Consider the following 17,464-nt stretch of genomic DNA (forward strand, 5'->3'; position numbering starts at 1 on the left):
TTTTTACTTGGAAATTCCATGATCATTGAGTAATTAAACCCCTTCACGCTAGGTTAATTTTAATTTACGATAAACATAGCACAAACATTCTAAGCAGTAAAAATATTTGATTTCTTTAACAAAAACAAAAATATTGAATGAAAATATCAATGAGACAAACCAAAATACCTTCTGTTTTACAATATTTGGAAAAGAAACTTAGATGTGGTACTCCAGGATCATCATGTTAGACTTAAAAGATACAAAAAGATAAAAAGAATATCACAATGAATAGGAAAACATATTTACAAATTGGTGCTTGGAAACTGGATTAAGTAGTAAGTTCATCGTAATGCGTGGTGAATGGGTGCTTTGAAGAAATTGGTGAAGGAACAAAATATCAATTCAAGGACATTAGTATTAATCTGATCTAAGTCCTTGTCAATAATATTTTACAAATAAAATCTCTTCCACACCAATTTCCTTGATAAGCTACTTCCTATGTCATCCATTTCATCCATTATCTGCAGCGCTTATCCTAGGTAAGGTTGCGGGGTGCTGGAGCCCATCCCAGCTATTTCGGGCAGTAGGAAGGGGATACCCTGAACTGGTTGCCAGCCAGTCGCAGGACACACAGGGACTGACAACTCACTTGCTCATTCACACCTAGGGACCAGCCAATTAACCTGACATGCATGTTTTTGGAATGTGGGAGGAAACCGCAGGCACAGGGAGAACATGCAACCTCCACACAGGGAGGATGCGGTAGTTGGACTTGAACCCTGAACCTCCGTACCAGGGGGTTGCGGGCTAACACCCCATCCACAGTGCAGCCCTCTCTTATATCATCATTCTTTCCATTTAACAATCAACAGTTTATTTTGTATTGTCCAAAGAAACTAACCTCTAATGTAAGTGAGATAGATGATTGTGACCTCTGGTAGAGGATGTAATATTTGGTATGAAAGGCTCAATGACAATGAATTGAATGGATTAAGCTTTTGAAAATGGATGGATTTTCCTTATAATAGCACATTTTTGCTCATTTTCCTTTGGTGTCTGTGGCTTCCTGGGTCTGTCAACCACCTGACAGATGGATGGTTCAAAAAGCAGCAATTGAACACAATTATTGGGTCGGAGACAAGTCATCCAAAAGTAGTGAAAGCATAGCTTTTGCAAAAGCGGTAGGAGGAGATCTGAATAACAATTGCTCAATGAATTATTTGTGTTTTTTTGCCGTGTTTTAAGGCTGCATTTCAGTTTGGATGTCCTTGGCAACCATGCAGGACACAATTGGCTGATAAACTCAGCGTGATGGAGAGGACTCAATTGTATTATTTCAGTTTCTGTGGATTTAAATTGTTTGCGCTACAAACTTGTTCCTTACAAAGACGTACAGGGTGGTTTAAGTTGAGGTTATGATGGGATTACATGAGTAAATGTCATGTCAGTAAATGTCATGTCAAACATGTGAGAAAAGAGTGTATTTGTGTGCTTGTGTTGATATTTTAGTGTGTCTGAGTGTCCACTGTACAAAGGAGGTTACAAAGGCATCCCATGCAAAAGGTGGAAGAGTGCAAATTCAGAGGGAGGGGAAGTCCTCCGCGAAGAGGGGAGGAGAAGTGGGTGGCAATTGCTCCTGCTGCAGCCAATCCCATGAAAGGACCGGGACTTAAAGGACAGATCGCCGGGAGCCGAGCAGCAGCAGTCAGAGAAAGAGGGAAAGGAGAGTATGCTGGTGACTAAAAAGGAGGAGGAGAGTCAAAGAAAGGGAAAGAGATGCAATGCTACAGAGCAAGAGAGGCTGTCTGCTGCCAAACTCTCCACTCTCGCGTTCAACAACACACGGTAGTCCGGGCCAGCAACGCATTGATGCATTACAGAATCCGGGGATGCAGATAGTTCACCTTGGAACGAAGTCCAGGGCCAACAGCACCAATTTGGACCTTCTGGGAATACTGCCAACTAAATAGCAACATTGGACTTGACAGCTGTTCAAACCAAACATAGATTACGGACTTTGGCAAAATCTTATGTCCCTGAAAAAGACTTTTTCTAAGATTTAAAGTGGTGACTTTTACAGCTCACACTGGAACTCCAAAAGGCCAAGACCAAGCGGTCCCTTTCACCAAGGTGTCCAGAAGCTGGTGTGACCTTGGAGCGATCGTCACCTGAGTCTACTCTGGAAACCCCAAGTATGTCTCAGTCCAGGAGCCGCCTACACAACAAAAAGGCCGGGATTCGAGCTGCCGTGATCCTGATCGGGCTGCTACACAAGTCTCGTAAAGCCAAGGAGAAGGAAAGAGAAGAGAGTGAAGGGTGGGTGAAGTTTGTTGTCTGATGAGACTAGAAAGCTGTGCAGGTTGTTTATATGAATGTGTGACACACTACAGTCTGTTGGCTGTCTGCAAAAAGGGAACACATGCTCACATATGACAGTACAGAATGGGGTGTGCATGTGAAGTCAAGTTTTTGGGATTATTTTAGCCGTCTTTGTGGTGAACGCAAGGCTGTACTTGCACAAGACACACCACAAGAGGTGGTGCATCTACGACCCTGGCGGTTAAGAGATACGTAAACTTCTGATGTATCACTTTGTGTATTTTGCTTGGTTATGTGATTTAAAGTTAGTTGTATTATGCCATCATGTCCGGTTTTATAGAAAGTTTATGCTTGTGTCAGGTTCATACTAAAGCGCATTTGGTTCAGTAGGGACAAATTGGGTAAAATGATGGAGGGGAACAACATCAAAGTTAAGAATGCACAAAGGTCCGTTGTGAGTGGTTTTGAAGAGCAAACACTTAGACCAGTGGATTGAGCGAGAGGAGAAAAACATTAGCTGTAAAAGAGGCACATGGGAAAAGTAAAGAGGATACAACTGGCACAACAAAAAAGGATAAGGAGTAGATAAAAGTCCCCACTCATCTATTCTTGTTCTGCAGCTAACGGTTGTTTCTTTACACCCAAACATCTTAAACATACTGCGGTCTCTCGTTTCACGCTTGTATGTTCCCAAACTTGTCTGGTTAGCTCAACTGCAGTGGCTTGTGCAATTGTGGCATCCGGTCTCGAATTAGGATAAAAGCTGGTAATGAAGCGTGTCCACATCCCGTGCCAGTTGCGAGCAACTATGTAAACATTGAGTAGTTGTGGTAAATGAACTGTTTTGTGCGCAATTTACCCTAATGTGCACCGCTTAAGCCATCAGATCACCGGTTGGAAATAAACCACCTGTTTATAACATCTTGTAAACGTTTTAGTGACCTACTATTCCTCAGTGTTATGATGGAATTCTTATAACTAAGCTTGTATGTTGAAAACAATTGTTATAAAACAAGCACATATTATGTGCCAGTGCAAGTCAGAATAACTGCTTTGGAATTGTGCAGATTGTGCTGGATGTTTCAGCAGCCTTAAAGGGAAAGTGTGTATTATTTAGCGCTACTGTGAGTAAAAAAAACATTATTTATGCCACTATTCTATGAACAGGCATTTTTCAAAATAGCCATAGGTCAAGAAATTAGCATTGAACAAAGCAAAACATGAGCCTCAACTTGAGGAAGCATACACAATTGTTGGTCATCTTGCTGCCATTAGTCCACATGAACCTCAAAAAGGCTGTGCAAATGAGAAGTATAATGGTGTTTGTTGGCCACTTTAAGTCTACGTACTTTGTATTCTTTCTCAAGCTTTAAGCCTTGTTTCCGGTTGCACCATACTATACAGTAATATCTCGTGGTCAAATATTACACACTGTGCCTTGTAGGTGTTTGATTCAGGTTACACAAGCAGTGGATCACATTTCAAAGAAACTAGATCTAAGTTGTGGTGCAGATGGTTTATTTTGGTGAAGACAACTTTTGATGTTGCTGTTTTGATTTGTTGGATGATCAATAATGCTGCTTACTCGTTATCTGTGTTGTTTTGAATTAATATTTACGTTTGTGACTTATTGTTTGGAGTTGTTGGGCAATATGTACCAAAGTCTTGTCATGTCCAATTCCAAACCTGTTTAAAAAGTCCTCCAAGGAGTAATTTCCTTTTACTAAATCATACCGCAGATTCGCCCTCAAGAGTGTTGAAATAGAAGAACAGCAATATTACTGGCCAACAGTGAAAAATGTATAAAAAGTGCATAATAGTCAAAATGACGAACAAAGATGTGGAATAAAAGTGGAAGTAAAGAATTGACACTCTACGCATTATTCTTTGCAAGTATCTATTATTAAAAAGAAAATAAACTTATCAGTAGGTCTTAATGATATTTACTCCATTTTGACTTATTTTAATTATGTTTTTCTCTCCATAGCAGTTTTCATGTTTGTATTATATGTTATATCAAGCAAATAGTGCTCATCTTTGTGGTTTTCATAGTGATATACTTGCAAAACAACAATTGCATTGCTCAGGTCGCTAGTTTGGGCATCGAGAATCACAAAAAGAAGTTGCATTTCCTTTTGGAAAAATATGTGATACGTTTAATCTGTTTTTAATATTGGAATCCTGTAAATGTCACATATTCTTGCAAGTTTAAAATGCATTGATGTCTCCTCTTCATATCTCTACTAAATCATAAACTTGTCATTTGGTCCTTTGAGCTGGATTTAATCCAGCGACCTGTATGAGGTCCAACCAAATCATAGTATAGTTTAGTAGACACTCAAAATAGGGAGACAAGACATGTTTTATTTTTTAACCTGTAAAGTGAACAGGAAAGGGCTGTACAAGAAACCCTCACAGCGTCCAATTCCAAAAATGAGCTAAAAGCCCTCTCCTAGCACTTCTTTGTATTAAATAAAGCAGATCCACCCCAAAGGATGTGGGAATCCAAAAACATTGTTGGCCAATAGTGACAATGGTGTAAACAGTGTTTAGTAGTCAAGATAAGGAAAAACAGTGAGGTACGGTCGTTGAAATAACCAACTGGTGTCCTATGACTGAATCAACGTTTTTAATAGTCATTACAAATAGTACTGTGCAATGCAATATCCTCCGCAGGTGTCCAATATCAAAAACAGAATAAACTTATGAGTATGTCCGTGTTCTATTTATTCTTGGCATGGAGTGCCACTGTGAGGAGTATTAAACAAGCATGCACGCCATGCCATAGTACGTGTACAGCAAGACAGGCAGTCCCAAGTTGCCTTCTAATTGTTAAATAAATGCAGCGGTAAATCGTAAACACGTCTTGTTTCTTCAAAGTGACCCAATCGATACAAAACTAAGCCAAAATCAATTGTGAAAAGAAAAATCATTCATGTGGCTTTGACAGCAATGATTTGGCAGAATCTTCCCAGCTCTGCTGCACAGCTCAATGAAATCATTTTTGCCTGAAAAGCCTTGATACAGAGAGAATTTATTTACCTCTCACAAATTCCCTTACTTTTTGTGCTATGTTTACACGTTACTAGGCAGCGTTTGTGGGGCTTAAGTTCATGGAAAATGTATAGGAGCCTGTTTTATCCACAGAGCTACTTGAATGGCAAACTAGTCTGGAAGAAAGTACATGCCCTTGAAAAGTCTCCCGAACAGAACTAAGGATTAAAAAAACAAAAAATCAGGGTAATTGTGCAATGTGATCACTGTTCTCTATTGGATATGACATACATACAGTTTCCATTAGTAGTGGGTGATACTGGAAATTTTGGTACCGATCCAGACCAAGCAAATACAGGTGATGATACCGATAGTTTTTGCTTGGAAATGTCATCATCATTGAATAATTGAAACTTTCTTCCTTTGATTTGACGTATAATTAGGATAAACACAACGCATTTTTTTAGGCACTAAATATATATTTTTTATCAAATAACTGCAAATCAAACTTTAAGGGTACAGTGTGTATTTTTCATTGCCTTCAAGTGGTAAAATAAAAAAAAACTTTCGAAATAAAAAAAAATCAATATGAATTTAAATTACAAGCAAAAATACATGAACTGTTATATAAAAATGCATTTATTTGAAACTCGTAGGGTGAGAAATTTGTGTTTATTTGACATAACATGGGCCTCACCTAGAGGGAGCTGACATCATTGTCAGGCATCTTCCTGCTATGATTACGCAAAAACCTCAAAAAAGCCAGGCAAAAAAAAGTATAAAAGCATGATGAATTTTGGTGACATTGAGTCTCCATAGTTGGCATTTTATGTGGTGCTATTTAGCACTCTTACACACTCAAACAATCTATTGGTCAATGCATACACACTCTCCATTTATTGTAAGCCCACACCAATTATGGATTCATTTCTTACTGATTTATTTGTTTCATTTCACGTTTTTTGTTGAATTACACAGTAGGAGTAGTGACCTTTAGTGGTCAAATTATACACACTGTCCCTTTAACAGTATAAAAAATGAATATAAATTGTCTTATTCAAACTGTTTAGGAGCAAATGTCAAGAAAATTATACCCCACCCAAGAAAAAAATCATCAATACAAGTAAAATAAAATACTGTATAACCACATCAACAAAACACCGAGAATATCTTCCATTGCACAATATTTTAGTTGTGGAACCAGATTATCTACTATTTATGTTCTATGAAATACATTGTTTATCTTGACTTTTAATCTCATGTACCTTGTACATCGATGAACCTTATATATGAAAGTAAATTTTCAAAAGCGGGTATTTTTCAAGACGCGTCTTATAATCAGGCGCGCCTAATAGTCCGGTAAAAATGTTACCTTTCGGTGCACAATATTTTTACAATTAAGTCAGCAGTGCAAACGACATGTAAACACAATTGAGCAGATGTGAACGTTATAATGTAGGTAATTTTCCAATTCAGTAACGACATTATTATTTTAATAGTTAAAATGGTCTGACACAATATATCCCGGGAGAATGGTATCCATCCGATCCAAGTACTCGCTCAATATCAATAATATCGATATTTGGATAAGAAAAGAAAAGAACAAATGATTAAGACAGTGATTTTTAACCACTGTGCCGCGGCACACTAGAGTGCCGTGAGGAATCCTCAGGTGTGCCGTGAGAAATTATCCAAAGTCACTTTTTAAAATTTAGAATTTTATAAAACATTTATGAATAATTTTCTGCAAATATTATGTCATTATCAGGTGTCTGTGCTGTAAAAACTGGGGGTATTATAAATTATATTGTAATTAAACATACTGTTCAGTGTCATTTTATAACATTTTTGGTTAGTGGTTTGGTGCAAAATGCATCCAATGTAAAAAAACGTTCCCTGGCTCAAAAAAGGTTGAAAAACACTGGATTAAGAAATAGCATAATTTATTCTGGGTAAGTGTGCAATTTAAATACTGCTCTCTAGTGAATATGAAATACATATTTGAACAAAAGAGCAGTGTTTCCATGTGGCACTGCCCTCTGCTCCTAATGCATTTGCCATTTTGTGTACGCCCATGCCTTTGATTTGTGTTATAGCTTTTTTCCCTACTCTTAGCCAACGGCAACCATATACAAAGCATCGGGACAGTTGAAATAGCCCGAGGCAGCTATACAAAAAACACAGCATGTCTGTCATTTCTATTGCTGTAGTAGTGTCACAAGAGGATGGCAATTTCAGACAATTGTAACTTGATGCTGTTCTGCGCATGATTGCACCCTTTCCAGACTTTTATATCGCCGCTATTAGTCTTTCTGTCTCAGTCTGTAGCTACGGTTCCTGACCTTCAATGTGTGTGTTTTTCTGACAGTCAACGTGAAAGCAAATGACTAACTGATTGTAATACGCTGGAGGATAGGATCAAGTATGCAAATGTTTTGTTTTTGATGTGTGGTTTCTCTCCGTTAGGTTGAACAGCATGAGGCCAGCCGCGTCTTGCTGTCTATGCATTAATGTCCTCCTTGTTGGTCTATTATGTTTGTGTGTGAATGTGCATGTATACTGTCTGTGTTGGAGCAGGTTTTCATGCTTATCTACACTACCATTCTGAAAATGTGCTTATTGTATTATTATTTGATGGGATAACCTGAAACTAATCAGAAACACACCTCTCATATTATGAGCATTGCAAATGACTATTTTAGCTGCAAATACTTGCTTTTTAATGGATTGCTACGTATGTGTATGGTGGCCTATTTCCAGCAACCAGCAATCCAGTGGTACATTGCGTTTGCTAATTGTGTAAGACTAATGGATGATTAGAAAAGCCTCGTGCAATGATGTCAGCACAGCTGAAAACAGTTTAGGGAAGCTATAAACCGACCTTCCTTTGTGCTGGTCGAGTATCTATAGCATCGCGTTTGCAGGTGTGATTACATTTTCAGAATGGACAGAAAAAGAGAAGTTTCATGTGAAACTTGACGGTCAATCCTTGTACGAAATGGAGGCTATCCCATGCGAGAAATTGTCAATAAACTGAATATAAGCCTTCATATTCTTGTAACTTTTTCTTATGTCAAACTCAGACGAAATAGTTTGAAGCAGGGTTCGGCAAACCAAAATGTTGAAAGAGCCATATTGGATAAATAAAAGCAAGATCTTGTCTGGAAGCGCAAGTGATTGAAAAGCCGTATATAAGCCTCATAATGAATGCAATGCATGCTTTATGTATCTATATTAGCTATATTTGCCTACAATCAAAATAACTCCTGTGGAGAATTATTCACCACGTGACTACTTTGTTGTAGGCTACCGCCTTAAGTTTCACTTCATGCATGAATTACAATATGCTTAATTGCTTTTATTAAACTAAAAAAAAAATCATTAAAGAGATCCAACTTTTGATGACATATTTATTTTGAGGATTACATAAACAAATGGAATGTGCATAATGTGCACCTTATCTGGACACGAAAATGAGTGCATTCAAATGCAGCATACATTTATAAAAAATAAAATAGCAGCCTCAGAAAAGGTAAATAAAATCAAATTAATAGGTTTACGTTATTTCTGTACAGTTATTTTCTATAATCACCTTTAAGGTCCATGGCCGATCAAACATTCACCGAATTGTTTCAAAGAGCCACCTGCTTGCCTTGTGACACTGCCCCTTTAAAAGGTGGAGCTCTTCTTACTCAGGGGAAAGCGGAGAACGCACAAAACAGACAGAGGGGAGATGCGCCGGAGTTTTGCATTGCAGCTACGTTCTCCAGGTTCAAATACAAGCCACCTTCGTGTCACAATGTATGACTTTTCTATTCAAGGTGACAACGCGTTCCCGTGGTTTTAATACTTGTTCCTAGAGAGAGAGTAGCAGTCAAACACTTTCACTTCCCACAGTGAACTCATACCAGCTGATCTTCCCTTTAGTCTCATAGTTACATAGTTACAGTTGAAATATAAAACATTTTTATGCAATTTTACTCCATTTGAAAACGTTAAAAGTGTTGGTATCAATGTTGCTCCCCTGGATAAACCATATTTAAACAAAAATACATTTCCCTCTATCCTCTTTTTCAATTTGTGAACATTTTTGGAAAAGCTCCCGGGAGCCACTCGGCAGCAAAACTTTTTAATCAATAAACCAGTGACAAACTAAGGATAATTATTAAAAACAAGTTATATTAACAACAAACAACTGCTGCTTGAACACCCGAAGCAACAATAAAGAAAAGCAAAAATGCATGAAATGCGCACGCTTAATGAGGTAAAGAGCCCCGAGCAGCTAAGCGCAGTTGCGCTCTGCATTTGTAACCTAATTGGTCATCTCATTTATAGCATGGGAGCAAAAACGAAACAATGAAAAAGATAGGCAAAAAATGGTGTTGCTCTGTAATAGCGTGGTTGTCTCTAGTCGGCGATTCGATTCCAGGTTGCCAAGATAATGAAAGCCAAAATTACTTGCGATGGTAAAGGACTTTCTGAATTTAAAGTGGCTTGTTAGATTCAAACAAACTCAAAGTTGAGTCCTTTGGGTGTGGGGCTTTTAATCAGAATGACCTAATCTTCAAAGGGTGTTCTGAATAAAAAAACTAGTTCTTGGGGTGGTGTTGTACAATACAAGCATAATGGCCCGACGTTGCCTGGCTGTGAGACACTCGGGAGACACTGGGGAGCGCCAATGAGACGCATGCAGCACCAGAGCAGATGTTTATTAATTTAGTTTGCATTTACTGAGGGTTCCATTACATTAAGCTAAAAACACTGGCAGAGACCGAAAGTCCAATTTTGTAAATTTTCATGACAATTCGTTCTGCCGTTTTTGAGCCTATAGGTCACATACAAACACATGCACACACACAAATGGGGAAATATAAAGTAATTCAATTAAATATATGGATATATATAATATATATATATATATATATATATATATATATATATTAATATATATATATATATATATATATATATATATATATATATATATTAATATATATATATATATATATATATATATATATATATATATATATATATATATATATATATATATATATATATATATATATATATATATATAAAACATAATTATGTTCCCTGAATGATATTTATATGATTTTACGCTTAATAAAAACCCTTCAGTCGGGTAAAGGGCTAACACACCACAGGGATACACCGACACTAAGTTTCACAATATTTCAAGCGCAAAGGTTAACATGGATTTTTCTGGAGTTCTTTGTTTTTGTCTTTTCTCCAAAAACAAAATGTCACCAGCATACTTTAAACGCAACACATTGCATTGAGGGGATAAACTAGATAAAGTGTGGGTAATGTTTGTGTCTGGCTTTCGTGGCTACCCGATAGACTTTACCTTTGTCCTTTATTCAGCTACAGCTCCAAAAAAGGGTGTCAAAACCATTTAATGAACAGTGGAAAAAAACATTTAGCTGAAGGGCTGGGGGTCTTTTTGGAGGCTCACGATTAAATTATGATTCAGGGATGTAAGATTTGAATAGTAAAACGATTCTTGTTTTTTTTTCCTCAATATTGTTTTTTTCTTGACTAAGATTTGATTTCTTACAGTATTTATTATTTTTGCTTTTGTAAGAAAAAAAGAGCAAAACATCAATTGAATTCATTTCCACTACAGTTTATTTAACCTGGTAAAACTCATGCAGACTGGAAACTGACAAAAATAGCATACACATTTGTTTAGTATTTCTGCTTTTAGTTTTTTCTAAAAAAAAAATTCCTGGATATGAAAACTTTCCTGATAGATTTCTTATCTATAAGAAAAGGAGCTAAAACATCCTTAAACTTCCGCAGAGACACCCATTTTTTGTATTTAGTATTTTTTGTATTACCTTAAGTTGCATGTCCGTGACATTCATTTAAGTATAATAACATTAGGATGGGTTTCCTCAATATTCTCTGGTTTATTATTGTTTGTCAGCAAATGCAGCTACACTGGAAGCTTGCAAGTGGCACCTTGATTTGGTGACATCCAATGGATATATTTAAAACTGCAAGTCTTTGTTGGATCATTTGTCTCGTGTGCTTCTCTCAGCATTGTATTCCAGGCCACATATGGCCCGGAGCCATGAGTTTGACACTCTAAAGTACAGATTTTTTTTTACTAAATCACAGTTTTTTTTAATTCTTCTGTCACAACATTTCTCCCGCCTCGATATTTAATAACTAGCTTTAAAGCTGAAATCATTACTTTAGGCCAGGGGATGGCAGCAGAGTAATACATAATGTGGGTGCATTTCGTAAACATGCTCGAGTACACTCTTCTATTTTATTTTTTGGGGAGGGTTGTTCCGCCCCTGATAAAAGTGAGATAAAAGCAGAAATGCTAAATGGAAACTAAAGCATAAGCAGGGTTGGGTAGGGTTACTTTAACTAGATTACTTACAATTACTTTTGGATTACTCCAATACAAAATATGCTAATAAAAGACAAAAGAAACTAAATATGAATAAAATTACCACATTTTGTGCAGGCTTGGGGAGTAACGGAATACATGGAACGGCAAAAACGATGTTGGCAAGCTGTTTGGATTTATTTTCAATTTGTTTCTGTCGCATTTTATGTTAGTTTTGCCGGAGATCAAAGCCAGGAGAGAAAGCTTACCATGTGCTGTGAGTCATAATGTTATTCATATTTAATTTCCTTTGTCTTTTTTTCAGCATATTTGGTATTGGAGTAATCCAAAAGTAATTAAAAGTAATCCAGTTAAAGTAACCCTACCCAACCCTGAGCATCAGGGCTCTTTGAACTCAGTTTGGCATTGTAAACACATACTTTGAATCGAAAAAATATTTACCATTCAACTTTTTAAGAACACCTCAAACTACGCACCCCACCTTCCAACTGCTGGTGCCATTTCATGTGTTCGTCAACTTTTGCGATGAATTAATGTTATGCTAATTACAATTTGTGTACTCCATTGTACTTATCCCTACACACTGCTATGAAGAATGCTTATTTGCTTGCATATTTGTTAAAAACAGTGAGTCCTCTCTCAGGGCCTAATGGATGGGATAGTATCTCTAACAAGTGTCCAGAGACCCTTCAAGACAGTCCTGCTGAGGCGATTGAAAGCTCTATTTTTAGTGTAGAAATTCATTTTTTCTCTCTCCATAGCTTACTTTTTTTTTTTTACAGCGTACCGGCTGACATCCATTCACTCGTCCGCCCTCTCAATAGCACTCTCTCCCTTTCTCCAGGACCTTTTTTTCACCAATGTGCTTATCAGCTTGTCTGAAGTAGTGTGGTGATTTGTGGAGAGAAGTATTCAATGTCCACCAGCAGATTCTTTTATACTCGATCCGTCAGACTGGGAGAAATCCAGAAAAAGGGCTGCTCGGGGAAAAAGAGAACGTTTTTATGGCGAAGATGAGAAGTCAATTGAAAACGGGAAAAAAAGAATAAAGTTGGAAAGAATGACCCTAGATTATAGGCATTTTCCACCGAGGTTTTGGTTCCTTTAAGGAACAGTGTTTACTATCTGACCATGAGATGTCGCTGTATTGCAGGCATGTCGAACTCAATTGAATACATTTTCTTTTACCAACCCATCAACAAAAGTTTTACATTTTGTAAAAACATAATTATATTGGAAACTAAATAATTAACTTAATTATGCTAATAATTGGCTCAATTATTTGAATTATGAAGAATTTTTGGTCCTTTTTAGTGTCACAAATTGACTTCACGGTAACAAAAAACACTCATCGCTGGAAAACGCCAGGAAATTCAGAATTTATAGACGACAGGTTTTGGGCAATCAAGAATCCGGCAGCTTTTGCTGTGGGCACAGTTCTTGAATACTGGGTTTCTCAATCGAGTCAATTTTGGATGATGAGGAATAGGTGTTGGGTCCTCCAGTTGGTGCGGCATCTTAACAATTCTTCACCTTTTCCAACGTTCCTAAAATATTTATAATCAATATTTATGTGAAATTAATAACTTTGAGGTATATTATGTTTCCCTTTTCCTTCCAGTTTAAAAAAAGGGTTTGTATGAAGCTTTAAAGGTAGGGTCCATAGTTTCTTTAAAAAATGTAAAGTTCAATATTTTCTCTATGAAGAATGTGTTAACAATGCACAACTGAGTTCAAAGACACCTTATGCTTTAATTCCATTTCACCTCTCTGCTTTTATTTTACTTTTATCAGGCCGGTCTGGGGCAGAACAAACCCCCAGAAAAAAATGAAAAAAGAAGAGTTTATTCGAGAACGTCTAGTAAATAAACGCAAACATGCGTTACTCTGCTGACTCCTCCTGACTTAAAGTCAAAGGACTGAAAAATACTGATTCAAAAAGAGGTTGCTTTGTAAACAGCCAGTCTGTGTGAAATATTGTATATATATGTTTTCTTTTGTTAATGGAGTTTGTGATAGGCGTGAGTTATGTGTGAATGTTAGGAAAAGTAAGGTGATGAAGTGTTCATGTGCTGGAGTGGGCATGGCGTTGGAAATAAGCGTTGTGAGCCGTGTTCCCTCTAAGCTGCGCGCGTGCGCAATTGCGCACTGCTCGCACATTCTCAGCGCATAAAAAAATCTAGCCAGTGCACAAAAATGAGGGCTCAAAATTACTAATTAAGAAGCGACTTAAGTCAAAGTTACAGTGCATGATGGTAAAAATACACGGGTTCCCCTGACGTTGTGTCCTAAATGTGGTATTTTGAAGTCGAGTCGAAGTAGAACGAAGTTGAGTAAAGTTAATAGTTTGTCGAGTACCGGCTCCTTCGGCTCGGCTCACTAAAAATAATTGGCTCTTTTGGGTCCTAAACGGCTCTTCGGGTTGTTTTTGCTCCTTTAATCCCAACATGACCAAATATTATGTAAAATTATGCACACAATGACTTAAAAGAAGGGGGAAAGCGAAAATAAAAGAAAAAAATACTAAAATGAAAAAGTAGTCAAAAGCTGAGGAAAAAAAGAAACAAAAGGAAGAGAAAAAAAGAAGGAAAAATTTAGAAAAAAAAGCCAGAAAAAAAGAAACGTAGGAAAAAAGTAAATAGAGAACAAAAAAAAGGAACAGCTCAGAAAAAATAAACACAATGAGACTTTTAAAAAAAAAAAAAAGAAAAGTTGAAAAAACACGGGAAAAAAAAGAAAAGGTTTGTGTTGCATTCAAATAATTTCCAATTATATCAAGTGAATCTTGTTGCCAAAATTGTACTTCCACTAAAAAATGTGATTAAGTACAGTTCTGTATCTTACAACCGACTAAATAAGCCCCCAAAAATGTTAATATTATGTGACAAAATATATCAGGGAAAAAAAGAAATGGAAATTGTGTGAAAGAATTGTAGAATTGTTTGTAGGCCCTGCAACCTTTGCAATCGTACATGAGCCAATTCATTCAAAAGAGAAAAATAATTTTGCATTGCCGGAAACTCAGCAAAATGTAACTTGATGTCAAGTTTTGGACATGTTTGATAATAAATTAGTTGCCACACTTGGGATTGATGTTGCTCGCTGTTGTTTCAAGCGTTGCTCACTGACTTTGTGTGAACGCTCAAACCTGTGGAAAATTAGAGGGAACATTGGTTGTGATGTGGCTGCAGTTGGTGGAATGGAGTGCAAAGTATTGCACAGAGTGAATCAAGGAAGCAAGTGCTCTGAGAAGAGTGATGAGCAACAAGAGTATGAGTATGGATGTTAAGAGGGGACTGTATGAGAGTGTGATTGTGCCGACTGTGTTGTACGGTGCAGAGACTTGGAGCCTGAACGCAGATTTGAGAAGGAAATTAAATGTTTTTGAGATGAAGTGTTTGAGGACTATGTTAGGAGTGACAAGATTTGATAGGTTGAGAAATGAAATTGTGAGAGACAGAACTGGAGTAGTAGAGGAACTGAGCAAGCGTGTGGATATGGGAGTACTCGGTTGGTTTGGACACATGGAGAGGATGGATGACAAGCGAATGTTGTAGAGGATCTACCCAGTAGAAGTAAATGGAAGGTGACCAAGAGGAAGGCCGCGATTGACGTGGTTGGATGGTGTTATGAGGGCACTGCAGGAAACAGATCTAAATATAGTGGAAGCTAGAACTTTTGTTGATGATATGAATGAGTGGAGAGGTGTTGTGAAAGGATAGTTGGATGTTTGGACGCGTTCTAAGGGATGGGCAGGGCACCTGTATGACGCGGCAGGGGTAAACCAGTGAAAGCTGTCGGGCCCTGTTGTTGAACAGAAGAGTGTGTCGTGTCACCCTGACCTGAGTGACATGGCCGCTTTCTTGTGTCCCGTTTCATCTGGAGGGACGAAAGCATGACCAACTTAGGTGCCGAGGTGCTTAACTTGTTTGGCTAATTGGGCATTTGGGTTGGCCAAATGTGTGTGTGTTTTTTGCTGATTTTTCCCTTTTTCATTTTCTTTGTATTTGTGTATGTGTTTGTCTTGCTGTCGGTCACCCCTCTCGAGGGATATGACCAGGGTAGATAGATCGATATTTCCTTTATGAAATGTTATTTTTTTGTTATGCTTTCAATAAAGAAATGTGTATTTTTTTCTGTAATGTTATGCTACAAAAAACTGGTTGCAAATAAATCCTACCAGTTTCGTTTAATTCACGGGTCTCGAACGTGTGGCCCAGGAGCCAATTGCAACCCTAAGAATGACAGTTTGAAGCCCCTACGTTAAAATGAAAGTTAAAGGAGCAGCGTGTATTATTGGAAGGCTAGATGTCGATGTACGCTGTGGTGCAACCGAAAACATATGCTAGAAGTCAGAATCAGGAATAAAAACTACGGAGACTTCAAATCACTTTGAAGCACTAATTTCTCTCTTCTTCTTTTTTTGCCTAACCTTTCGCCAGGTTTCGGGTTTTTCAGGTACCCGTAGCAGAAAGATGGCGAACAATTATGCCATTCTCCTCTAGGTGAAAATCTTTTTCTGTGAATTCAATATAAAATTCCTCGACCTATGAGTGTTTGTATTTCCTGGTCTGGAGTTTGGGAAGACAAGGCAAATATTTTGTAGGAAAAACAAACCTGGTTGCTATGGACTTAGAAGCATGACACACGGTTTCCTTGGCAGGGACGATGCAAGTGTGCCTGGGATGGTGAGAATGTTGCTTTGTGGCTTCAGTCTATTGCCTTCATGTACCACTTGGAGTGTATTCTAGAAAGAATAAACGAGTAATATAGGAGTAATGACTCCTTCTATGAAGTGTCCGTTTATATATTCATTTGTGAATACTTACATTAGGTATTTGTTTATATATCCATTTGTTGCCAGGGGGCTTGCAACATGTTCCAGTCGCTTTGTAACCCCACCAGAGAATATTTCACTGGGGAAAGCAAGAAGGCATACTAGACTTAATGAGACGAAAGTGACAAGAAGGGAAAGAAAAATGCGGTTCAAGGGAAATGACAACCTGTCTCCCATAGTCTGCTTGTTTTGTTTGTATAACTGTTGGTTAATAGCATTTCTGGGGTGTGTGTTTTCTACTTGACCTTATGTGGGTTTTCTCCAACGATGGAATAATGAGGCTTCATGAATCACTTGTTTGTTTTTTATTTTATCTTTATTTTTTTCAACTTCTCTATATTAGTGTTCTATTGGGTTAAGTGATACTGCAGGCGAAGGTGAGATACTGTAGCATATAAGTGTTTTTTTCTCCTCATTTTACTATGTTTTATAAAATGTTCATCAACAGCAATAACACATGGAATAATGTGGCGGACAATGTTGCTTACGTGAAGTATAATTTGACTAAAATAAATGATTGGAAAATTGTAAACCATTAAAAGAACTATCCATCCATTATCTGCACCGATTATCCACAGTAAGGTCGCGAGGGTGCTGGATCCCAACAATTTGGACCGGCCAATTAACCTAACATGTATGTTTTTGGAATGAGGGAGGAATCCGGAGTGCCCGGAGGGAACCCATGCAAGCACGGGGAGAAAATGCAAACTCCACACAGGAGGTTGGATCTCATGACCTCAGAACTGTGCCGCACACGCGCTAACCACAGTGCCGCCGTACTGCCCCCATTAAAAGAACTATACTATTTAAAATGAGAGATAATGTCAACATTATAACAGATTTAAATATGTGTATGCATTATTCTTCTTATGTTAACTTAAACACTTCAAAAAATGAGCAATGTGCCTTCCAGACATTTTCCTATGTCGACTTAGTATAAAAAT

At 37.6% G+C, this 17,464-nt stretch overlaps 1 protein-coding gene across 7 annotated transcripts in view; it reads left to right on the forward strand.

The window, feature by feature from the left end:
- The window catches only part of rap1gap2a (RAP1 GTPase activating protein 2a), a 145,105-nt gene that overhangs the window by 56,958 nt on the left and 70,683 nt on the right, over nt 1-17,464 (forward strand). For 5 of the 7 annotated variants that reach the window (XM_088346418.1, XM_088346421.1, XM_088346419.1 and 2 more), the window contains exon 1: nt 1,699-2,298. The exons of 1 other annotated variant lie outside the window; for it this stretch is intronic. In XM_088346418.1, coding sequence (XP_088202544.1) covers nt 2,177-2,298 — 122 coding nt within the window. In that variant the 5' untranslated portion in view covers nt 1,699-2,176. Of the gene's footprint in view, nt 1-1,698; nt 2,299-17,464 lie in introns of those variants that run through there. One more of the 7 variants, XM_088346417.1, reaches the window with a different exon arrangement.

This window comes from Urocampus carinirostris, chromosome 10, assembly GCF_059441175.1.
Source record: "Urocampus carinirostris isolate Australia breed hairy pipefish chromosome 10, RoL_Ucar_1.0, whole genome shotgun sequence".
Classification (NCBI taxonomy): Eukaryota; Metazoa; Chordata; class Actinopteri; order Syngnathiformes; family Syngnathidae; genus Urocampus; species Urocampus carinirostris.